Raw genomic sequence first — 26,879 nt, forward strand, 5'->3', positions numbered from 1 at the left:
CCCAAGCAGAGGATGTGGTTAACTCTTTCAAGCCCCGCTACTCCAAGCAGCACTGGCATCACCTGAGAGCTGGTTAGAAACACAGAAGCTCGGAAGTCTCCCCAGGTCTACTTAATCAGAACCGGTTAAAGGTATCTCCAAGTGATTCATATGCTTCTTAAACTTTAAGAAGCCTTGGCTGAAGGATACCCAAAGTGACAAACACATTTAGTTGTCAAGGCCTATGATTCTCAAAGGTGGTATGGGACCTTATTAGAAATGCACATTCTCAGACCCCAGCCCAGGACTGCTAAATCAGAAACTTACAGTGGGACCCAGCAATCTGCACTTTCACAAGCCCTCCAGGTGATTCGGATGGAGCCTAGAGTTTGAGAACCACTGGTCTAGGCTACTAAGCTCTCCCTGGTGGTTAATACATGTTCTTTGCACCTGGAGAAAAGAGCGCCACAGAGACAACAGATTTGTGGCACTGAGTGATGAAAGCCATCCTCTTGTGCCACAGTTAAGTTTCCAATTGCTCTTCTAAGAGGAAAACAACTGGATCCCAACTTTAGGAGTCAGAAAAGAGTAGCCTCAGGAGATCTCCCAGGATTACAAAGAAAGCTACATGATATCACAAAGAGAAAATGCTCTCAAAATAGTTTTAAAAATCACATGTTACTACTCATTTATAAAAACAAGGAAGGGCACAAATCACCAAGTGGCCGGAGGTTAGCAAGTAAAAGACTTGATAGCTTAATTTCAAATATTAACAAGAGATTTGAAACTGAGTTGAAAGGAGAGAAAGTGTGTTTCCCACAAAATATAATTCCCCATACGTGACTCACTGAAAAGTCACTGAAATACAAAGCAAATTCAAAAGGCAGAAAGTGAATGAGAATTTTGGTAACTAACAGCCATTACCACAAAGTGACATAAATACATACATCATAACTGACAGATTTAGAAGTTAAACAAGTCCAACCAAAGACAAATGAAAACATATGTTCACGCAAAAATGAGTACATAGCAGTGTATGCATAGTAACCAAAATGTGGAAACAACCCAAATATCTATCAAATGATGAAGGGGTGAATAAAATGTGTTATGTCCATACAATGGAAGATTACTTGGCCATAAAAGAGGAATGAAGCTCTGATACATGCTACAATATGGATAAACCTTGAAAAATTATGCTACGTGAAAGAACCCAAATACAAAAGGCCACCATCCTGGGTTGAATAATGCCCCTCTGTCCCAAATTCATGCCCACTAGAACCTCAGACTGTGACCTTATTTGGAGGCAAGGTCCTTGAAGATGAAATTAGTTAAGACCACACTGGATTAGGGAGGGTTCTAACCCAATAACTGCAGTTTGAATAAGAAGGCCATGTGAAGACACACCAGGAGAACACCATATGAAGACGTAGGCAGAGGTTAGAGTGATGCGTCCACAAGCCAAACAATGCCTGCAACCACTAGAAGCTAGGACGGAGGCAGGGAATACATTTTTTCTCTGAGCTCCCACAGGGAACAAACCCTGTTGCTCCCTTGATTTTGGACTTCTGGCCTCCAGAACTGCAAGAAAATAAATTTTGCAACCCAGTTTGTGGTAATCTATTATCAAAACACTAGGGAAAAAATATAGCCACATATTATTTGATTCCAGTTATAAGAAATATCCAGAACAGGCAAATCTATAGAGACGGATGTAGTAGTTACCTGGGGCTAGGGGTGAGGCCAATGGGGAATGATTTGGATTAATCAAAAAAAAAAAAAAATCAGCAAGTATTCCTCCCAAAGGTAACAACTTTCAGAAAGGAAACTGCATGTGACATGTAACCAATAAAGGAAAGTAGGAGTTCAATATAAAGCAAAAACATATTTCTACTTTAATATAGTATATAGGGCATTTTTCACATTTTGCAATTATCAAAATAGAATTTTCAGTTGGAGACAATTCTTTTAACTATTCCAGGGTTTTTTTTTTCTGCATGTTCCTCCAACCTACAGATTCCAACCTACCAGATTCCTGTTCTTACCGTGTTTCCCCAAAAATAAGACCTATACAGCAAATAAGCCCCAGTTAAGACTGTCAGTCAGATGGACGCATTTAGCATGCTATGATGATGTTCCAGAAGATGACATGACTATATTTGAATAAATGTAGATTGTTGTACATGAAAAATAAGACACCCCCTGAAAATATGCCCTAACACATCTTTTGGAGCAAAAATTAATATAAGATCCAGTCTTATTTTCAGGGAAATATGGTGTAAGACCCAGTCTTATTTTGGGGGAAACGCGGTAGGAATGGATATGATGTGATATGAGTTATCTGTACTCTCTAGGGTTTATTTCAAATATGTTATTTTACCTATTTTTTCCAATGATCATTTTCTAAGATTGTTAAGTGCAGTATTTATTAAACTTCACCACAGTTAGCTGTTTACTGGCATACCTCGGAAATATTGCAGACTCGGTTCCAAACCACCACAATAAAGCAAGTATCACTAATAAAGTGAGTCATACTCTTTTTGCTGGTGGAGGGTCTTGCCTTCCAATTTGTAAAAAAAAAAAAAAAAAAAAAAAAAAAGCAACATCTGTGAAGCGCAATAAGCAAAGCACAATAAAATGAGGCATGCCTGTATTATTTCTTTATCTCTCTGTACTTAGATTGTGATGACCTCGAGGGCAGTGACAACTCTATTGCCATACATATTCCTCCATGCAATTACTGCTTGGCTTATAGAAAGCACTCAGTAAGTATTTGCAGAGTAGAATATACTGAAGAACATGGACCTCTTTCTAAAAAGGACTGATTCAATGGTGGTTTTGGTATGCTCTGTGGGTGCTGGCCCAATATCCATTTTCCCCTTTTCCTTACTAACAGAATCTTATTTTACTGGGAAGCATGTGCCAGGCTAAAAACTCCACTTTCCAGTGTCCTTTGCAAATTGGGGAAGCCATGAAACACAGTTCTGGCCAATGAATGTAGGAAGACATTACTGGGAGGAGCTTCCAAGGAAGCTATTGTTCTCCTGATAGAAAAGGTACATTAAGCAGCTGACAGAAGCCAGTGGTCCTTTTCCCTCCTTTGGAATACAGGTGGACACACCTGGAATGGTAGAATCACCTTAAGGTTATGAGGACAACACGTGCACACACTGAGGTCAGCAGAGATATGTGCCTGACAGCATTTCTAAGGTGCTGTTCCAGCTTCTGGACTTCTTGCCAAGTGAGAAAAATGAATGCATCATTTCGCTGTCACTTTAGCTGGTTTCTGCTGCTTACAGCAGAATGCAGTACCTTGCTTTTAAAGAATTAGTGGAAAGATGATGAAGTTCGTGGATTTGAGTTAAGTACTCTTCCCCAGGAAGTTCCTACTCTTACCAGTGAAGGAGAAATGCAAAGAATACGAAAGGCAAAATATAGGGAAGAGACTGTGCCATCCTCTGACAGGAAAGAAAACCGTAACAACCTATAGCATAGGCCTCATTTCCAATCACCGTTGTTTTATGATGGCTGATGGAAATCGTTCAAATCAAACAACATTCATCGACTGAGTATCATTCCCAATCTCACTTCCATCTCAACTGCTGTGGTGTAATAATAAAGTATAGACTAACGTTTCCAAAAACAAGTTCTTCTGGACATTTGTTATGGAGATTTTAACTTATACTGAGAATTCTGTCATCAATAAGTTCAGGGAATGGTAAGTTATATGGGATTCATTACCACAAGACTTCTCAGAGCTTTCAGCACTGTCTATCTCCAAAGGAAAGTTTTACAAGTAGCCTTTCTCAAAATTATTTGTCCAGAGATTCTTTTCTTCCCAAAGCCACCTGAGGAACTAGTATTTCACAAAAATGCTTTTGGAAATACTGAGGCAACAAGGGCACAGGCCCCAAAAGATGTAGCTACTCTAGCCAAAGGAGAAGATTTTTGCTGTTTTTTATGGGTCTCTCATGTTAAATGTAAAGACGTCTATTCAGACCTTTTTTCCCCCACATACTTGGGCCCTGAAAAGTACAACTGGTCCACTAACAAGGACCCCCTACCCACCCTTACATAACAGACAGAAGCAGGCCATTTTTATTCTCCCTTGGTACTAGTTTATGTTCAGTTTTTCAGGCAATACCCATTTAAAGTGGTTTCCAAGAGGAAATGAACATGAGTCTTGGAAATTACTTAAGAAGAAGAAAAAGAGGACTGAGTCACATGAAACATTAGAAATATTAAGCTTATAAGTTATTGTATTAAAACACAAATTATATAACAGAATCCTAGGAGCAACATATTATTAATATCCCTAGAATAGCTTTGGTAGGACACATTTGGGAAATGTTTAGTATATGCTTTATTACTAACCATAGTAACTGAAATGGAATGAGACTGAGAATAATACTCACTAGATGGACATTGTTTGCATTTAAAGACTGGCCATCGCTGAGAATAAAATGGAATCATTTTCAATGACACTGCTTGGGACATTAGAGAGAGTGTTCTGTGATCTAAATGAGTTCTCAGGAAAGTTGACCTAGCCAGTCTCCAGAAGACAAGAAAGGTGTCCTCATTCCCCCCTCCACAGACAGGTGGAGTAGCAGACTGATTTTTCAGATGTGTTTCCCTATGAAGATAGTGTACTGATACCCTGCACCTACCAGGCCCCGACCAGGCCATGGTGGCGCAGTCACACAGCCCCTCAGCTCTCCAGATGAAGGAATATGTGTACTTTAAGGCTCGTAAGGGCTTGAGGAGAGACGCAGCTCCTAAATCCATAGCCCATTAAACAGACACGACGGTCTGTGTGATGTCCCTGACAGGTCTGCTTACGAGGACTATTAATGGGCCACCAATATAAGCCCAAATAGGAGGCCAAGAGAAAGCTTAGGGAACATGTCAGAGATTTCTTTAATTTTAGCACTCAACTGGGCACTGATTTTAAGCTTAAAAAGCTATCTGTGGAACTCGCAGGCAATAGGTGCAATTTATTGTATTATTTTATTTTATTAGCACACACCTATGTAGAGCTTGCTATGTGCTGGGCACTATCCTAAGAGGTCAACAGGAGTTAGTGATCATGGCACATCAAGGCCATACCCACAAATCTCCAGCACAGAATTTCCAGTGTTTTGCCACGAGCCCAACCAGCAAGCCAAGGGCTGGCAGGCCTCAGCACCAGTAAACAATCTTTTCTTCAATACTTGCTCCCTCACACTCCCATTTCTGCTTTCCCATCCTGGTTCCTGAGCTGATTTCAGAACGCAGAGCTGTAGTGCCATTCTGGGCTCCTGTAACGCTTTGTCATGAAATATAGCAAAATCCTTTGTTATCAGAGCAGGAGACAGGATGACTGGAAGATTAACTCCCTAAAACAGCAATCTTTGCAGTGAGTGTGGCTGTGTCCACCTGATCGAGGGGGCAATATTTTACTTCTAATTTTAAACTTTTGTATACTAAGATTATAATGGGCCAACATATTTAAAAATGCAAGCTGCACAAACACGTTCCTGAATATGTTATCTCTTGTTACCTTCTGTGCTAAACAAAACCTCAAGTTACATGTCTCAACAGAAAAATACTACAAGTACAAACTAAACTACCTTCTGCTGAACTTGGAATAAAGATAACAATTATGCTGTTTATATGAATTATAAAAACAATATTTATTCAGTGCGTACTACGTGCCAGGCATTGTTCTAACTAAGCACGTTATGGGCATTTAATCCCCAACAATTCTATCAGGTAGGTGCCATTATTATCACAATTGTACAGACAAGAAGAATGAAGCACAGAGAGGTGTCATCACTTGCCCATGATATATGCATATATACCTAATAAGTGGGAGGGGCAGGGTTAAACGCAGGCGGCCTGGCCTGAGTGCACCCTCTTAAATGCAAACTCTGCCACCTCACGTGTGGAAGGCAGAGTGACTTCCTCTCATATGCGTCCCAGGCGCCATCTGGGATCCTGCACTGTGGAAAGCACAGGTCCTTCATTTGTCTGCGCCTTTGCTGCACGCTCCATGTGGAATGGCTGTGTCTCCCTGTCTCCCTGGCAAACTCCCACACGTCCTGCACCACCGCTCTCGTTCAGCCTTCACTGAATCACTGGCCACACCGCAGGCACCCATAACAAACAGTGAGACTGCAGAATAGCAGGAATTCAATAACTGCTCATTTTTATTCTGAAGTATTGATGTTTAAAACAGTAGTAGCCTGACAAAGAGAATCAAAGCAGATTTCCTTTTCAGAGTTAAGTTCCCCAAATTCATTTACTACATGGTTTGATTTACAAAATTGTGATTTGCATTGATCTAAGGCTACATCAGCTACAGTAATACACTAAATGTTTGTACAATGTGTGTGTGGGGTTGCACCATGTGGCTTTACTTAAAAAAACGTTACGCATCTCATTACAGGCAAGCTGCTGTTTTCCCTCAACCCAGTTTACTGAAGCGGCATAGACCCTGAACCACCTCTGCTCAGAGCGCCTGGCTCCTTAGGTTGCAGCAAGTCCCCCCAGGCACACAGGAGGTAGATGTGATGCCCCAGGCGAGCGCCAGCCACCTTACTTGTTAATGTTGCTGCCTTCTTTCAGTCGCTCTCCCGCAGCTCCTGTTTTAGACACTCTTTCACTACCAGCCAGGTCTACCAAGCTGACCTTACTGACTTTCTCTCCAGAGTTCTAGTTGTAGGAAACAAGAGAGAAAAAACATCCATGAATGCAAACACCACACAGATGTCTGCATATACATCAGCACTGTCACCTGAGTAATCATCCGCTCCAACAGGGCAAACTTCTCAGCAAGATTTTTAACGATGAGAAATTTTATTTGGCCTAGCGATTTCAGAGTAAAATTTTTAATTGGTGTGGTAATGTAGCATTTTGTTTTGCAACTGGGTAGGAAGCACCCTTGGCTTTCCAGAACACAGCCATAAAGATGGAGATTTTATGTGCCTATGAGGAAATACTGTACATGATTCCTGTACACTCAGGTCAAATTCCTATTCTTTTGAGAAAACATTCTTTAGGCTAAATGTTGTGGTTTCCTCTTTAATATCCCTTAATAACTATGAGGTGGACTCAGTTGTTTTAGGGGAGTCTCAGTATGAAAGGATACACATTAAAAGCTGTATGGTGACATTATCGTGCTCTTTAGGGAGTGCACATAAGAAATCCAGTATTTTTTTAAAACTTATATATTAAGAAAGACCTAAGAAATTCAATGATTTAAGCCAAGTAGCTCATCTAGAAAACAGAAGAGCAGGCATAAAATTCTCAGCAGATGAACCCAACCATAAAACACGTCTCCCCTGAAGATATTTTGAGTTTTTTTCCTGCCACCGAAGGAGCTACCCAGTCCTCACCCCAGACTGCAAGTCATAAAGTGTCTGTGTGATGAGGATGTTGAACACGGCGTGGGAGCGGCTACTTTCTTCATTCATGTTGGTTGCAGCTACTGTCCGCGACTTATTTCCCTCAGACATCAGTGACTCAATATCCTAGAGGCAAAGCATAAGGAAAATATTAGAGGCAAAAACATAGTCACGCAGTCCTGCCCACCAGGTATATGTATTAATTATGAACGCTGACCGGTTCGTCACCACCCTACCATAAAAACCTCCGTATCGTTCCTCCATCAAGCATGTTTTGCGCTTTCACCTCCCTCAGCACTTTCTAGTAGTGTGTGAAATTTTCCCCCCATTCTGTCCAACCTGCAAGTGTCTTCTTTCTCTATTAAGTACCCCCTCCTTGTAAGTTGCCAGGGGAGAAAAGGGCTAATATTTATTGAGCACTCCAGATACTCACATTAACCACATTAACAGTGGTTACCTTAATTTAGTCTAATTCTCTGGGCTTAACAACTCTGTGTACCTAGCTGTTGCTTACTTATTTGCCTCCCCCCTCCAACACTGTGGTTCTCCAAGGACAGGAAGTTTTCCTTATTCACCTCTGTACACCTGCCTTAGAACACCTGGAACCTATGGGCTCTCAGACGATGTTTGATGAATAAACCCTATAAAAAAAGTATTTTATAGATTTCCCATACAAGGACACTGAAGTTCACTGAGGTCAAATAACTCTCCTCACACCTAGTAAGAGGCAGAGCTGGGATACAAATCACAAGCTCCCTGGTTCTTACTAGTAAGTGACAGGATGAGATGGACACTGACTCCAATCACACTGAGCTACGAACCAGTGCTGACTTGGCAACTTTATGCCAGAGAGCCTCCGTTCGTTATAAAATCTAAGTGTTTTTATAGTGATGACTACACTATCTCTGGTTTAATCAACACTAAAAATGTCTTCATTTATTTTTTAATTAAATTTTTTTTCAATTACAGTTGACATACAATATTATATTAGTTTCAGGTGTACAACACAATGATTAGACACTTACATAACTTACGAAATGACCACCCCAATATGCCCAGTACCTATCTGAAAAATGTCTTCATTTACATGGCTAGAGAGAGTTACCTCACAGGTTAATTTTAGTCGTACCAGGCTGAGATGAGGATGGGACAGCCACAACACACAGACAGCACACGTAAGCATAGGGGTGTAATCACTCAGTCATTCGCTGGCATTCTTCAGCAACAGACAGCCGTTTGTTTTATGAGATTTCCAAAGCAATGACAATAGAAACAAGGGTAAAACATCAAGTCAGGAGGTAAGAATGCATTAAAATCAAGGACTAGGAAAATGAAACAGGTCAATCAATGGAGAGAGGATCGATTCAGAAAAACAGAAGAGTGAAAAGTAATGGAAACGAAAGTAGGAGACCCTGTCAAAGAGAGGGTGTTGAATGAACTACCGAATATGTTTACATTGGCCAAATTTGTCTAGAAGGACATCAATGGCAACGTTAAGGAGAACAGTTTCAACAGAGTGGTATTAGTGAAAATACTCAACAAGCTCAAAACGTTGGGCCTCTCAGCTGCACTGTGAAACCTTCACAACAAAGCAGGTAGAAGAGTAATTCAAGGCCCTTTTTTCCTGTTTGGGGTGTGCTGATACTGGGTTTCAGAGATCATGAATGGTATCAGTATGCTATAAAGCATTCACATAAAAATATATTCAACATCACTTATACTCTTTGATTTACTGTCACTTATTTAAACATTTAAAAAAAAAATACCACTTACCTCAAAACTAGTGACAGCCAGTTGGGACAAGCCATCTACGTATGGTCCCAAAACTTTATGCTCTCGAACTTTAAGAGACTGTCTGCTCCTTTGGGAGGAAGGAAAAAGGAATGAATGAATCAGAAAAAACTTGGGAAGCTTTTCTTTCTTTTTAAGTACTCATAAACCAAGACTGCAGTTTCAAAAGAATTTTTTTAATGATCAAAAAATATCCCAGAAATAAAATATCCTACTTTATTTAGATTAGCAAAACAGCATTTATTATAAGGAATGTCTTTTATACTCTGATTTCTATTTAAAGTAACTTACTATTTAAAAAATTCTATCTCTACTCCCAAACTAAACAGCCGGCACACAGAATACTAGGTTAGGCCAACTTGCTTTAGTAAATTAACTTCAGTTTTTATATAGCAGGAAAAAGAAAAGAAAACCAAACAAAGAACACGACACAACTAAATTTAACCTTAAGGTTATTTTACAAATAAGCACAATATCAGGATATAATATTTTAAAGTTTTGACCAAGTAGTGAATAATATTAAAGTGTTTTATTTTTAATTTACTTTTGCAAGTCTGTATAGATTTATGCTGCTTCTATGTTGACAATTTTACACAGAAAGTGGTATTATAGTACAGCAGCTGTTTGTAGTTACTGATATTTATCTAACATTTAGAATTGGCTCTACTGGCGAAGAGTTTGGGGCTTTTTTTTGAATTTTTAAATGGCAAACCTGGTTTGGTATTCCTTTGAATAGCTTATCAACAGATAATTGAGATTAAAATCAAGCTATATACATTATGACCATATTGTATATGTCACCATTTTTCATGGCATCAGATATTAATCACCTTTCAAATCAAGAGTGAATACTTGGCATCACTCGAGTGTGGAAAAAAAGGAGCTAAGAACCACTGAGTGCTTCGCAAAGTCTTGGCACTGTTCCCTAAGAACGTTAAGAGATATCCCACTTAATCTTAGAATAACCTTATGAAGTAGGTTTTATCTGAAGGATGAAACTTTATCTGAAGGATGAAAATTCAGTACAATAAGCAATGCTGCTGCACTCTAAACAGGGCGGACCAAGGGCACGTCTCTGATGCACACGGATCCAGACCTCAGTTCACTCCGCCTGCACGACCAGAGTCTTTAATGCTATTCGTGGGCACGAAGAAGCAAGTCTAGCACAGCAGCAAGTGCTTATGATGGAGTCTGACATCTGGAATTCTTATACGCTGCTGCTGGGAGTGTACACTGGGCACGACCCCTTTGGAAACCAGTTTGGCGGTACCTAATAAAGCTGAAGAGTCAGCATCTTGTGACCCAGAGTTCTTCCCATGGATGCTCCCTAAGAAACTCCTGCACTGCAAACCGGAACCGTACACACTAGACTGCTCGGAGGAGCGCCATACTGGTAAGTAAATGACACCCACACAAAAGACAGGAGATGGGATAAATTACGGTATTATCATACGATGGAATACTAAAGAGCAATAAAATTTAATGTATTATTACTCCATTATCAGAACAAATAACTCATTGAGGGGGAAAAAATAGCAAGTTACCAAAGGATACATATACTATGATGCCACTGACAAAGTTGAAAATTACGCAAAATTATGTGTAAACTCTAAAGAGGAGGAAGATAATGAGAAACATAAAATTCATAGTAGTAGTTGCCTTGGAGAGGAGTAAGGGATGGAATGGGATCCAAGAGGAACATATAGGGGGCTTCAAAACTACAGGTCATGTTAAATTTATTAAGCCAAACGGTGAAGAGGGCAATCGTTGATTTTATTATTCTTTTTACCTTGCGTGTATTATAAATGTTCTCTCATATGCATTAAATAATTCATAACTTTAAATATATACATTTCCTATGATTGGGTCACTTCCCTGCCACCCATAATTTTGATCTTGTATCTTTGATTATACAGCTGGTAAAAGCACTTAAAATATTTTTTAATGACATGAGACAGTGTCCATTATGTTATACAGAAAATTCAGGATATTGAATTATACTTAGAGAATGACTTCAACATACACACACACACACACACACACACACACACAAATTTGAAACACAGAATCAAAATGCATTAAAGTATTAAGATTGGTTATTTCTGAATGGTGGGATTATAGGTCATTTTTATTTCTTCTTTCATTTTGCCATTTTTTAAAATTTCTATAAATACATATTATTTTAAATCAGTAAAAAAATGTTAATAGAAAAAAGTAAATGGCCCTCTCCTTCTTCTATAAATCAAACTCATCTATTTTTTAATCACCTAGTTTTTAAAAAATACAGTTACCTAGGTTTTCCGCTGGGCCTATCAAATCCTAGTGTCTGTGGTGGGGCTCAGGCCACTGTAGCCTTAAAAAGCTCTCCAGATGATTCCAATGTATACATAGCCCGGGAAGAGAACAACTTGACTAGGCTGGGTCATTTCAATGCTTCGACCACTTTATCTCTAATTTAGAAGTGCTGCTTTCTGACATAAATGGAAGGACCAATGGGTCATTTTAAACTTAATTTTAATGAATAAATCATGATGGCGAAATAACACCAATAGCAAAAACATCTTTTAAATGGCATCCAGAAGCAACTTTATACAAGAATATTGGACAAACTATGTACACTGGGTATGCCAACAGGCTTTGAGAGCTGATATTTCTCAGTAACTGAAGTGAAACCAGAGTAGTGACCAAGGGCTCGAATAAGTATATTCACTTGCAATTTCAACTCTAGGATCATTTAAAATTATTATCCTTAGTACAAGCTTAATTTTAACCACTAACTTACCCTTTGGGGTCTAAAAGATCCCGAACTTTCTCATTATAAATTTCCATATAGGATACTTCAACTTTAAAGGTCTGTGACTCATTTTGCTCCACAGAGATCCTTTTAAATAAAGCACAGCAGAGCCTTGGGATGAGGCCTAGCTGCTCAGCATTGCCCATCATGGAGAAGGATTTTCCTGAGCCTGGAGAAGAACAAGCAGAAAGAAGGAGGACACAAGAGGAAGCAAAATGTTATTCTTCAACCATACAAGATATCTGTATGTATCAGCCAAGGTCACACAGCAGAAGTAGCAAACCTGGCCTTGAAACCCAGCCCTCTGACTACTTCTATCACACTCATTGCCTCCAGTTTGACTCTCATTGTGAGATCCAGAAGGTACCTCATACCAGGGGGATGTGTACAAATTTAACCACTAAAGCTAGTATGTATAGTAAATTTCAACTATACATTATCAAGTAACATTAACAGTATTTATCCACAAAATATTTTGTTTGTGCTTTGATACATATATTCTCTCATCTGAGTCTCCCAGTTGTCCCGTGATGTGATAATATAGGCAGTGTTGTTATGATTCATTGATTTATTCCATCTTTATAGTTGGTGGCTCAGCAAGTTCATGGCTGAGATACTAGTATGTTTTTGTTTCGCTTTTTTCAACCAACTGTGCCACAAGCCTAGGGACAGCAATCTATCATCACCTTGTACACTAGTGAAAGTTCTCTGTGTAGGATAATCTAAGAGTCTTTTTTTAAAAAATAGGTTTTTACTATAACATTTATACTAAGAAACTGGTAATTATTTTTCTAGTTCAAATACAGGTTAAAACTATAATTTAGGAAAATGACATTTACTAGTTTGAAACTAGCTTTACTCGTTAACAATGAAAGAGGGTTACTTTTGATCATCTAATTCAGTTAAACCCACAAAGTCAGAGGCATTTTTTGTTGCTTCCCAAAGTGTTTTCTATGTCTGTGTTTTAAGAAATGCACATTTAATCACTGGTTATAAATAAAAGCCACTACTTACCTGTCTGTCCATATGCAAAAATACAAGCATTATAACCTTGAAAGGCTTTTTCAAGAATTCCTTCCCCAAGGCACTTGAAAACCACTTCTTGACCTAAGAAAAAAATAAAAATAAAAAAATAAAAAAGAATGCTTTTCTTGACATATTTGCATTAATAACTGAGTCCCAGTTACCAGCATTCTCTCAATCCAAAAAGACGTTAAAAGTGTATTGCATGCCTCCTATGTGTAGGGCTAAGTATTAAGAGCTTAATGTATGCAATTTCATTTACTCTTCTAAACTATACCTGGATCAATTTATGATTCTACCCAGTACTCCCTTCTAAGACATTTCTCCAGGCATTAAAGTTTCCTTCCCATTGTCAGGAGGCCATATGAAAGCATCATTTAAATTTGATTTAGTTTCTTCTCATGAGTTAGTACAAAAATGTCATTAAAAATGAACTTTCTGGTTTTCTCACCTGGATTCTGAGCTTCCAATGAGCAGGAACCAGGTCATACACATCTTGGTATGTGCATGCAGTCTGCATCTAGCATGGTGCTAAGTACCTGCCAGGTGCTGAGAAACTGTCCATTGTGTGTTGAGCACAGGGTCCGCTCACCGATGTTTCCATTGGGGGTTCAGAGACAAGTTCCCCTCCGGGAGCCTGTCTACTAGAGCTTACTGCAGCTCTTGGGGGTCTCCTGTCATGTACTATATATACTACGATAGCATCTTACCATCTGGTTAAACAGTAAAAGTATGAAAATCTTTCTAAATACTTATGGTGGCATTTACTACCCTTTGAAATTGGTGACATTCATTTCCCATCATTAAGAGAATTACAACGATATTCTTCTTCCTCTGTGCTCTTCGAGTCCTTAGAGCGTTCACTATTACAGCATTTGCAGAAACTACTGGTTTAAGTACCTCTTTCCTCCTCTGGAATGAGAACTCCCTGATTGATGTCAGAGACTATAATCTGTTTATCTTTGTAATCCTGGTGCCTAGTACAAAATGCTTAATAAAATGTTTGTTGAAAGAATGAGTCCAATGAACCTTTTTGTGCTACATTACAATTCCTTTTACATCTGGAAATAATGCAACATAACATAAGCTTTTGGGTGTGTGTTTTTCTTTTCTCCAAAGTTGGATCTGAGTTTAGCAGTCCTTTGTTATGCTGTGATGTATCGTGGATTGCGGAATGGGACACTTAAAAATGTGTAAACATAGAACAAGAAATAATATTTTCGACCAGTAGATTGGCAAAAAATAAAAGTTTGACTACATCAAATGTAGCTGGATTGAGGAAACATGTATTTTCATAAGCTGCTGATGGGAGAATAAACAAATACAGCCATTCTGAAGGAAAACCTCACAGTACCTACAAATGGGAATACGCCCACACTCTTAGACCCACTCTGAAGCATCTACCCTAGAGACACACTACCTCCAGGGACTCCTGGAAAAGGATGCTCATGCAGCATTATTTATAATACTGTAAGTTGGAATCAAGCTAAATGCCCATTAGTGAGTGAATCAGTAAAATGTGACTATTTTATCCAATGGAATATTGCAGGTCATGTGAAAAACAAAAAACTATGTGTATAAACAATACTAGAATTCAAAAACACTGTTCAGTAAAAACAAGTCATGTTTGGACTGTATATATAATGTAAAAACGTATGTCAAATAGTGTGAGTGTGTGTGTGTGTGTGTGTGTGTGTGTGTTTGTGTGTGTGTGAGAGAGAGAGAGAGAGAGAGACAGACAGACAGACAGAGACAGAGAGACAGAGAGACAGAGATCTATGGATGCTAAAGTAACAAAAAAAAAAAGGATTGAAAGAACACATACACCAAATTTGTATACCTTATTTCTCTATTTCTGACTTCTACCACCCAGCACAGAATCTGGTACCTAACAGGTATTCAACACATGTTGGCGGAATATGTGGATTATTTAAAAAAAAAAAAAAAAAAAAAACAACAACAGTGCAACCGTAAGAGGCTTTCCTAAACAAACAGGTTTGTTGTGAAGACACACACACACACACACACACACACACACACACACACACACACACACACATATATTCTGAGGAGAATAAGGTATTGGCAAAATTATTATCTACTAAACACGAGTCTTGTGCTCACTAAGAAAATATCTGACGATATTTTATTCACATCAGTATTTTTTCTCACACATTTTCTCAAAGGATCTTCCCTATTCCACATGTGTTCCCAAGGCCAATGCCAAGAGGCAAGCCTTGAATCTGGAGCTGAGCCCTGTAGTGAGAAGATCGGGAATTAAACACAGCCTATGCTCAGGCTTGTGAGATGGATTGTGGTCCTCAGCCAGACCAAGTGCCATTAGAAAGCATTCTAAAAGCACCGCTTTCTTGGCACAAGCAGACGAATGGAGCAATCACGTTTGATCTTCCACACTGGTTAACCAGCCCCCAGGAAGGGAGTGGGGTGAGGGTGGGGACAAGACGCTTTAAGACTTGGCAAGGTCCAACATCCTGACTGTAATTCATGATTTCAATTCATATTTAGTAACTTGAAAAAAAGCAAGAGCTTGAGTTGATGAAAGGACTTGACTGCAGAGAAGCACAGTGGTCAAAGAGCTTTGACCATGTCTACACAGAGCCTGAAGTCCTTAACCAATCAGGAACTGGTATCTTCCCAGAGCAGAGAAACGGAATACTTCTGGTTTCTGCTTCTGATGCGGAGAAGGCTGGAATAATGAGGAATTATTCTCTCAATGTTCTTTCAAGGGCAAATCACAATGTTTCCTTTTCCTTGGTATGAATGGCCTTTTAAACTAAAGATCATTAGTTGAGAAAAACAAGAAAGAATGTTATAGAGCTACATGAAATAGGTTTGTGAGGTTTGTGATGTGTCAAGTGAAAAAACAAGCAAACCCAGGATTTGTATACTAAAATTACATGAAAAATAAACCAAATGATCCAAGGATTCCTCAGGATATAAAAACATGAGAATAAATTTCAGTTTAGGCCAATGTCCAAATTATTGCAAATACTAAATAAGATATGAATTGACTTCCTTAATTTGTATAATTTTATTATTTATGCTACTAAAAACAAAGAAGGGAATCAATTTTTATTAACTGCTCTGGTTGCAATGCATGTTATGTATTTTATATCACTGAATCCTTAATACCCAGATACGGCAGGAATGGGTTGGGATCAATAAGGAGACTGGGGCTCTGAAAGAGGAAGTCATTTGTCCAAGATCACGTCACTAGTGAGTGGAAGGGCCTGGGTCTCTGCATTGGGTCCCAAATGTGAAGGCTGATGCCCATCCATAATCAGTGACTTATGCTGCGTGACACTGGGAATCAATCGCTCCTTTCTCTGACCTCCATGGTATTTTCTACAATCTCTCAGAATTCATCACACTGCACTATATTTTTTCTCTACCGTTGCATTGTGAGCTCCTTTGAAAATAGGAGGTGTTTCGTCTTGGCAAATTGCCTGGCACACAGTATGCACTCTTCCTGCCTTATTTCTGTGTTGACACTGCTATTCTCAGACTAATATGTATTGAATTGGGGGCCCCTTTTCTCATTAGTGATGACTGAGGTATCAAAATATTGTTTGTTGAACTTAAAAAGAAACGTTTAATTGTTTTAGAGGTTAACTTTGGTCAAAGTAGGATTGTTTCTGAAAGTCTAATGAGCCCCTAAAGACTACAATAGCCTTTGTTAAATAAGGCACTGCGGTGTTAATAGACATGTCAATGTAATATGCATCTATTAATTGGATGATCTGATAAGAATCACTTTTATTGACACCCACGCTGACATCCTGAACCTTAAAACAAAATAATACGTCCTGAAAAAAATTGTCTCTCTGATTTCCACTAAATACATACATATGCTTTCCAAAAAGTCAAGTTCTTTTAGTTGGGTTTTTACACTTGACAGAATATAATTCAGGTTTACTATATTTAATAAAATTTTACTTACTAATATAACAGGGAAAGGAAAATTCTGGGAAACACAAAATGGAATGTGAAAAAATAGAAAACAATTATTCTGTGTTTCTGGAAAGAACTTTTCTCCTTTCCATCCTTAAATAACTAACTTGAAGCACAATTTATCAAAGGATAAATACAAAGAACTACTGTCAGGCTCATGTATTTTTATAAATCTAAGCAAGACTGGATTCTAGAGAGACTGGAATACATTTTATATGGCTTCATGCCTCAAGAGAAATTTATTCTTTTTTAAGACAAGAAATAATGAACACTTCCCACCTCTGCAAAGATGCCTCAACTTTAACATTCTTTATATAACTGCTTAGCTTTCCGTGGTATGTTTCACTTATGCAATCAGTTCTCTATTAGGTATTTAGATTATTTCCTTTTTCTTTTTTCTGTAATATTTATTCTTACATATTTATCTTTGTACACTTTTCTATTGACATTACTAGGAAAACTCCAAAAAAATCAAATACTCAGTCCTCTAGCAATGTGGGAAGTCCTTTTTTTCTACAACTTCAACATTTTGACTAAGTCGATAGGAAAAGGAAAAGAACCCTCTCGTTTTGTTAAATTAAAATGTTCATTTCCATAGTTTATTGTCCATTTGTATTCATTCTTCAATAAGTTGAATATTTGGGTCCTATGTTTATTTTTATAAATCAATTGGTTTAGTCATTGATTTTTTTTTTTTACTTATGCTCATCATATATTAAGAATATTAATCTTTGGTTTCTCATATGTTGTAAATATTTTTCCCTAGTCTGTCATTTACTTTTCAGTCTTATGTTGTTCTTTGTTGTACAAAAACTTTGGTCTTTCATATTCAAATCTTTCATCTTTCACTTTATAATTTTCACCTGTGATATATGTTATGCTTCCATAATCCTTTTGGATTATATAGGCATTCACCCACATTTTCTTCTAGCATTGTTGTTTTTATTTTGTACAGTTTTATTTCTAAACTGTACTACTTACCAGCTGTATAACCTTGGGCAAGTTTTCGGGGTCTTCATTCGTAAAACAGGAATAATAGTTGCTACCTACTAGGTTGCTATACAATTTAATAACTCAATACAGGTGAAACCCTTAACATAGGGCCTGGCCATTATAAGTCTAGAATATATTGTAATTAATATCTATTGTTAGAATCATCCCTTAAATATTTAGTCACCTATAATTAATTCTGGTGTAGAGAAGCAGGTGATCATCTCATTACTTTACTTAAAAAAGTTCCTCCACCTTTGTAACAATTCTCTGATGCAATTCAATTTCAAAGATAAAAGACATCTGCACAGCCAAAGTGTCCTTCGATAGATGACTGGATAAAGACGTGATATATACGCAATGGAATACTATTCTGCCATAAGAAAAGACGAAATCGTACCATTTATGTCAACAACACGGATGGATCTTGAGATTATAATGCTGAGCGAAATAAGTCAGACAGAAAAAGTCAAGAACCATATGATTTCACTCATATGTGAGATATAAAACTGAAAGCAACAAAGGAACAAGACAAAGAAAGAAACAAAAACTCATAAACACAGACAACAGTTTAGTGGTGACCAGAGGGTAAGGGGGGGTGGGGGAAGGAGATGAGGGTAAAGGGGATCAAATATATGGTGATGGAAGGAGAACTGACTCTGGGTGGTGAACATACAATGTAATATATAGATGATGTAATACAGAATTGTACACTTGAAACTTATGTAATTTTACTAACCACTGTCACCCAATAAATTTAATTTTAAAAAGATGAAAGAAGTGTGTTCTTAGAAAATAAATTTTAAAGGAATCACTTATTATTATTTATTGCTATTTCTCTAGCAGCTCCCCTAGAAGTCCCACTTTTAAAATTCCACTAAGAGAAAAGTGTGTGTGTGTGTGTGTGTGTGTGTGTGTGTGTGTGTGTGTGTTGGGGTGTGTGTCTTCAGTGTGTATGTGAAGGTAATGTGTGTTAAGGGCATGTGTGTTTTGGGTCATGATGAGGAGAGGAAGAAGGAACAGTAGTATTATTTGGGCCAGCATATGCCAACCCATGTTTCCAGTGCAGGAAAAATACTGATCATTCTTTTAAACATTAAGATATCTCAGAAAGGTATAAGAGGAAAAACAAGATAAAATCATATCAATAAAATTGTGAATAGAAACATGATATAGAGTATCTCTTAATTTTATATTCTGGTGCCTTTTTAGCTGTATGAATTCCTGGCAGGAGTTATACTTAATTTTCAGTTTGGGAACTTTCAGGATACCACTGGTACAATAAGAAACAACTATTTTAAAAGGCCAGACCATCAACCAAAGTGTAAAAATGTACCATAGACTCTTTTTACAGTTTCCTGTCCTTAACATGATCGGCTCTCTATGAAACACAAATGGTGGCTACACTACTCTCAGTGAGAGAGAGAAAATATTGAATGTCAAGACCCTTATAAGGTCTAGTTAGGACAGTCTGATTTATCTAAAAGACTGAAGCCTTTTTTGCTTTGTTCATTTCTATTTTCTAAACACAGCAATCCCCTTTTTTCAGCATAGGAAAAAATAACTTGTCAACTGCTTTTTGAAGCTCAGTTCACAAAAAAGAACTGCTAAATGCTGGATAGTGGGAATCAGGGAATACACCAAAGAAGCACTACCCCCACCCTAAACATTTCCAGTTCACACTTAAACAGAATGAAGTGCTGTTTGTATAAGGGAACGCGCACCTGCACATTAGGGAAAGCTCAGGAATCTGGTGGGAGGCAGGAGGATATAGGGGTGGTTGTCTCTCTCCCTGACAAGCTGAGCAAAGCCATAATGTCAATCCCAAGAGCCTGTGGCTTTTCAGCAGGACCGATGCCAGAGAGGAGGTGGCCATTCTGCAGATGTCAGCTCCACGTGCCTGGTGCAGGGAACCCACAGGGCAAACCTGACCTCACTTGTTAGTAACCATGACCAAGATGCCAATTTTCTCTGTAGGGCTTATGATTAGTCCTCCTATAACTGTGTGGAGAAGTCTTACGACACAGGCATGCCCAAAGCAACCCATAACACAATGTCAGAACAGTAAAGAGGGCTCCTGTATGTAATTTCTGCAAAGTTATCTACCTGATCCATCCAGCCCTGAGTCACATATAATACAGATCTTTGAAAAGCCAGCACCCTGAGTCTCCACACTTGTGCATACTCTGGCCCTACAGGGAATAGCAGCAATGCACACAAAGCTACTAGACATGTGCTTTGGGAGCCAAGTAACCAAGGAAATTCTCTCTACATAGCAGGGCCCTGATAGCATAGCACAGAAGGGATGGAGGGAAAATGCACCTGCCTAATATGCCTAACATCTGATTACTGAAGAGGCACAGGGTAAAACATCACCGTGGGCTATGTTCTAGGAAATGCGAGAACAAAATGGGAGGGTATATCCCTGTCTTACTTGCAACCTGCATTAAATAAGGAAGTCTCATGTAGATCTCGGTTGAATAAAACACCACATAGGGCAATACAAGGCTGGACATGACATACACCCAGAATATTTTTCATTTTCTTAAAGTAGTTACATGGAAGGACATTCAAGATTTTAACACAATCGATAATTTTATCAGTTTAAACAGTCTCCAGTTTTCCTTCTTTTCTCATTGAAGTCAGAGTGGGGGGAAAAATAGTTAAGCTCAATATTTGTGATTTGGAATTCTTGGGCCTGCTCATTTGTAAGGGTGTTTTTCATTTCTAAACAGGGCTGACAGCCATGGTGATTTTGATGAGTCTGAACTTGGCAAGCAGCCCAGCTCCGAATCAGAGCACCTGGACAGTACAAGAGCAGACAGGTTCTTCACACACACCTGAAGGGTAAGGAACACATAACCTGGATGAGGTTTCAGTAAACCCCTCCCTCAAATAAGGAAACTCTCAGAAATTGTCACATGCAGTGACTTTAAACCTGGTTTAAGTTCAATGACCAAAATCCAGAGTTCAGATAAAGGAACTAAGGCTCTAAGGTTTGACTTGGTGACACTAGGTTTAAGTTTTAATCAACTATAGACGTTTGTCACTAAGGGACGTGGCCAAAGAACCCCAAGAAACTGGGCCATGAGGATAGAGGTTCCACGAGCCATCAGCACTGCGGTCCCTGGGAGTCTTACTTGCAGATGGCATGGGTGACTCACCCAGACAGACATCTCCAGCCCCCAGGACAGTGCTGGGACTAGTCATGAGCTGGCGGTGCAGCCTGGCTCCTTTTTGTTGCCCGATAAAGTGGCTGACTCACTGAGGAGGGCATCAGGCTTTGGTGCCCAGGAAGAAGGAAGGAAAGAAACACCTTACTTGTGAGGGTTGTCCAGTAGAGAATGCATTTTGGAGTTACTCAGGAGGGTATTTTCACAAAAAACGACTATTAAACAGTCAACATTCTCCATCACTACCTGCTCGAGAGAGTTTTACACTGTCTGTCTCTGCTATGAAGCAGGCTTGGCACAACATCTCCTCTGGACTGTGCGATACACAGTTTACAGCACTTGAGTGGAGGTTAAAACAAAGCCCAAACCAAACACAGGCATTCGGGGCTCCAGAGAACTTCTGACAGAAGGGACGATGCCATTAGTGTTATTGCTGGCTAGGTTCCAAACCAGAGCACTCCAATCTGATTTCCTTAACACAGCCTCTCCTGGGAGGAGGAAGAAGAGAAGAGAGCCTGGGGTTGCAGTAGAATCCACAGAATCTCCACACATCATTGTCACTGACCAAAATCCACATTTATCACTGCTTTATCTCTCTCACAGGTGGGAGAGCCTCTGAACCTGTTTCCTCATATAAAATGAGGACAATAAAGTTTCTACCTGGTTGGGTGTATTAACGATAAAATGACAGGCTGCAGGTAAACGGATACCCACTGTGCTAGGAACCTCGTGCCCAGATCTGTATTGCCTATTGTTGTTATTATCTACTCCTCTAAATATACCTAAATGATGTCTTAAATATAGTTAAATGATGTCACTGGCTGCCAATAAATATTCTAAGGAACAGAGTGGACAAAGGAAGGAAAGTGTGGAAGAAGGTGGGGTTGGGTGGGATTACAAAACAGGAAATAGAGATGAGAAAAAACAGAAGCACACACACCTACCTATTCTTTTAAAAATGTAACAATATTAGCTTAACTCATGTATTTCAGAGAAATTTTTTTTAACTGACCTTCACTTACCAAGTCTCTGAATTATCCAACATTCTTTTTCTTCCATCTGTGAAATATATGGCCCACACACGCCCATCACATGCTAAGTCACCCAGCTGGGAGGCCACTCTCTGGACTCCTACCAGCTGAGTTATGTTCTTATAAAGGGTCAGTTGTGTTTGCTCCTAAACTGGCTTATTTCGGTTGTACTTCTCCGTAATTACATAATTTAATTAACAAATGCAAAAAGAAAGTTGCTGAATCTAAGAAAACTAAGTTGGATACTTAGGAACAGTTGATAAAAGCTGAATCTCGAAAAGAATTGTCAAATTAGGTATGGGTGAGATACCTTATAAAAGACTGTAAAAGAAAAATCTAGAAGGATTCCACAGTCAGATTGTTTCATAAATGTCTTTTAAGATGGCACATATCATTTATAATGAACCTCTAACAAACTTTTCAAATAATCAACCACTACTGCTTCGCATAAGCATAGGGAAAACGACAGTTATGATAAATCTAACAGCTAACAATTTCTGAGTATTTACTCCATGCAAAGCACTTGAAGAGTGCTTCATATATACTTGAATAGTAAAATAATGAATCGGGACAACGTGCTAAAACAACTATTTCGGAACTCTGCTAAAAAATCAGTTCTATTTTGCCTACTGCCAGCCTTTAGAATGTAAATGTTGATGCACGGTTAAAGAGTGTAACAGATATCATTTCTACCTCTGAGCACATAAAATCTGGCATCCGGCGAATGGAATCAAACATGGCTGCTCTCCCCACAGCAATAGCTCATGGCTCAGAGGCGCTCAGCTGTGCCCTCTCAGTAGAAAGCTACCCAAGCAGAAGTGCAACCTTTCTCCTATATTGTAGGGTATTGACAGTGCCTAAAAGCACATGGCTTCAGCAAATTTGAGCAACATGCCATATGGTGAGAACTGTTACATAATTTCTAAGTCAATAAGTTTAGAATGTCTCCAAAACTGACCATGTCCACATTTATTCCCCAGATATGCCACACCAGACTGATTTTTATTTGGGGTATAAAGGTTTACAGAAAAATATGTTTATGAAAAATAACCCCCTTACAAGAAAAAAAATTAAAAGCAAGATCACTGGAAGCCATTGTTATTTACTAATATGACACATTTCAGGCAAATGTGTTGAATTATTGTTGAGAATGCCTTAATTGCAATCAGTAGTGATTCAAACATTTACAAAAACCTATTATCTGCTACGACAATTTCAAGTTTATTAGTATTCACTGTAATATAATAACTTTATAATTCTAAATGGGGATCAATGTCTACATGCATGTATATGTGGGTTGCAGGGGAAGATGTGGGTTTATGCAGAAATTCCATGTTTTGGGTGCTGAATTCTGTAGTTTACTTCTGTTTTTTTCCTTAGCCCTGGCACAAGGATTTTGCTTTAAAGACTAAGAACTATGTGCCAGACAAGCATTATTATGACTATCAACCCAAAAGGTAGTAATAACAAGATAATATATTTAAAATGTAAAATGTCTCAAAGCATGATTCAATGCAATTCAAATGTCTTAACAAATAAGCCTTTGATTTGCCTCTGAAAAGTCCACTTCAACAGCTGGGTGGCCAGCATGAAATGTCTGATTCATGTTTTATCAGAGAGCTGAAGGAGATCTGAGCTCATTCTATGCCCTACCTCCTCCTTTTACATATGAGGAAGCAGAGATCCCCAAAGTTTAGCAGCTTGTGGCAAAACCAGGCCTTCTAAAGACCAGAACAATGTATTTTCTTTCCAAAGATCTGATGTTAACTACCCTTACTCCTGCTACAATCTGACAATGATAAAGACAATAAATATTACGTGAGCTTTTCCTGTGTGCCAAGTACTAAATGAACAAGTCACTGAGTCCTCAAATCAACCCTATGAGATCAGAAGTATTATCCTTACTTAACATGAGGAAACAGAAGTAACGTGAGATTAGGAACTCACCCAACCTTCCGCAGGTACAAAGTGGTAAAGCTAGGATCTGAACCCAGGCAGTCTGGCTTAGGAGCTCACAGCCTTCCACCACTCCAACCAACTCACTGCAATGCCATTACACATACTATCTGTAGAACTACTATATTTCCAAACTGGAAAGCCTGCAAGTTGAAGCTCTTGCTATAGCTTTTAATAGGTAGCATAACATAAATACAACTGAGAATTTAACATTTTACACACCACATGAAATTTAGAATGGTTTCTTTGCTCTTTCAATCCACGCACTTAGCTTTCTCTCCCTCTCCCCCACCTCTCTGTCCCTCCACATTTTGAGAGCTGCCTTAAGAGATCTGATTCAGTATCAACGATGCCATTATTCATTGAGCCTGACAAATAGGTTGGTTTCGGAAAACCTGTGCTTTCCCTTTCTCCATTTCCTCTATTTCCCATCAGAGAATAAATGCTTCTATTTTAATGTTTCTGTTCACAGTTAAGAAGGAATTGCTATTTTTTTTTAATGAAGAGAAAGGAAATCAAATTACCAACCAACCAATATACTAGTAACTATTTAGTAGGCAGATTATTTACAATGAAGACAGATTATTTACAATGTAAACAAACCTGAGAGAATAGCAAGCAAGAAGTTTGGTTTTTCCAAGGTGGTCAGTCACAGTATTTGTACAATGGGGAAATCTAAAGGATAAGAAATTTTCTTGCCCAATTTTGTAAGTAGACATTACTCATCTCCATCCTTCCCTGTTTTTCTTTCCCTTTTTTTTTTTTTTTTTTTACCTAAATGGGAAAGTCATTCAGCTGATATTCTTGTAAGTACACATAAAGAGAAAAACACCCATTAAGCCTATGTATCTAAGAAAAGGGGACACAATCAGAAGGGGAGGAATCAAAGCCTTCCTTCCCTAAAACACTTCCCTCTTAAGCTAAAGTAATTGTGAATAACTCTTAGGAAAAGTTAAGATTTACCAATGGTCACAAGTAATAAAATTAGTAGTCATTTGTATTTGATGGAATAGGGATAAAATGAGTCAAGTAAAGAACACTAGCAAAATGTGGGGCTAGGATGCAATGCTGCCCTGGGAAGGTGTAGTTTTAGTTCATACTACCACTGACTGCTTTAGAACGCTCAGGACGTGAGTGGGTCCTAGAAATCAATAGCACTTGTGCTTTGTTTATATAAATGAGTAGTGCATCCCCTGAAAGTTAACAACAAGGAAAGGCACGACTCGCTAAATCTCTTCTTATGTGACAATCACAACAGGTACCATTTATGGCCTGATGTGGTTCCCCATCATCTCTACTCCTTGGAGTACCTCCGAAGATACTAATATCCACTTTACAGTTGAAGAACCTGAAGCTTAATGAGATTGAAAAAAATCCCGGCCATGGCTTCTCAGCAAGCAGTGGCTGAGCAGACCGGAAATCATATCTTTACTGACTTCCAAGCCCATGCACTAAATGGGAAAGAATGAGTGTGAATTTTATGGGGAAAACAGAACTCCAAAATAATTAAGGAAAATAGATGTAATGGAAGAAGAGGCCAGAGGCCCAACTGTCAACTGCAGAAAGAAAGTCAACTTACCAGCGTATTTTGCAGTATTAGATTCATCCATGGACCAAAAGCAATAATCAAAGGCAAATACCTGAATAAATAAAAAAAAAAACTTAAAAGTTAATTCCTATGAGTACAGCAGACTGCAAAAAATAAAATTCACTGATGAAGATGAGGATGCCTGGTACTGGTACTGTCCGATTTAAAAAACAAAACAAAACCAAAACCAAAAACACCAAAGGTTTGTTGCTTTGTTAACCCTGAAGTATCTTTTAGACTAAACTGATGGTTATCTTCTTGTATTAGAGTTAGTTGTATATGAACACTGCTGTTTATCTGGAAGTTAAACAAGCACAATTTTTTGTCTTAACAACAAAAAATTAATGATAAATTTAGTGACAAAAAACAATAACTTCTCTCCCAAGTCCACAGTACCAGCATTTGATGTAACCCTCCAGCTGGAGCTCCCACAGCTTCTCAAGAAACACTAAAGTGATCAACTTTCATTTAAACCAATTCCTCTAACTTTCCATGATGCTACCTTTTCTAGCATAACCAAAGCTCAAAACTTCCCACATTCCCATTTTGGACTCCATTCCTTCTTCTGCTTCAGCATGTAATCTGGTACCAAGTATTGTTAAGATATCAATCATTCACTCTTGCGTGCATTAATTTCCTGTACAGTTACTGAATGCCTACTATGTGCCATAAGAACTGTCATCTCATCGTTTCCCACGCATGTGACCACCACTCATGTTCCTGCCATCATCAGATGCATAGGGCAATGTTCCCTTAAGTGTACTCCAAGGAATAGTAGTTTCATGAGACAATTCATGAAAAAATACGAAATCATGTTGGAAGTGCTGTACCTTTTGACCTGTTTGAGATTCTCAATATTAAAGGCTCTGAAAAGTCCCCCAGCAAATAAACCCATTTAGCTGTTTAACTTTTAATTTCTCCAATTAATTTTGGTGAGGAGACGCTTTCTTGAGTAACACCGGTTAATATGCCTTGAAATCAGTGTTTCTCAACGTAGTTCTCAGCAAACTATGGCCCAGATGATTCAGCAGCTACTTTCTTGGGGTCCTTGTTACAGCCTTTTCTTTCCCTTGCAGTTCAAACAGCAAATTATAAACCTTCCATGGACAGGGACCTTTTAATGCTTAATCATTTCCAAGGGATATTAAGCACTGAGCAAACAGAACCCAAGCTCTTTGACCTGACATCTGAGACTAGCCA

The 26,879-nt window shown here is 38.5% G+C and overlaps 1 protein-coding gene across 10 annotated transcripts in view; it reads right to left on the minus strand.

Moving 5' to 3' along the window:
* Nucleotides 1-25,727, minus strand: part of KIF13A (kinesin family member 13A) — a 94,710-nt gene extending 68,983 nt beyond the window's left edge. For all 10 annotated transcript variants that reach the window (XM_081057679.1, XM_081057684.1, XM_081057687.1 and 7 more), the window contains exons 1-6: nucleotides 25,671-25,727; nucleotides 12,961-13,053; nucleotides 11,935-12,115; nucleotides 9,135-9,222; nucleotides 7,353-7,487; nucleotides 6,557-6,669 (exon numbers count right to left, since the gene is read on the minus strand). In XM_081057679.1, coding sequence (XP_080913805.1) covers nucleotides 6,557-6,669; nucleotides 7,353-7,487; nucleotides 9,135-9,222; nucleotides 11,935-12,115; nucleotides 12,961-13,053; nucleotides 25,671-25,701 — 641 coding nt within the window. In that variant the 5' untranslated portion in view covers nucleotides 25,702-25,727. The remainder of the gene's footprint in view (nucleotides 1-6,556; nucleotides 6,670-7,352; nucleotides 7,488-9,134; nucleotides 9,223-11,934; nucleotides 12,116-12,960; nucleotides 13,054-25,670) is intronic.
* Nucleotides 25,728-26,879: the final 1,152 nt, after the last annotated feature.

Source organism: Rhinolophus hipposideros (genome assembly GCF_964194185.1).
Source record: "Rhinolophus hipposideros genome assembly, chromosome: 8".
Classification (NCBI taxonomy): domain Eukaryota; kingdom Metazoa; phylum Chordata; class Mammalia; order Chiroptera; family Rhinolophidae; genus Rhinolophus; species Rhinolophus hipposideros.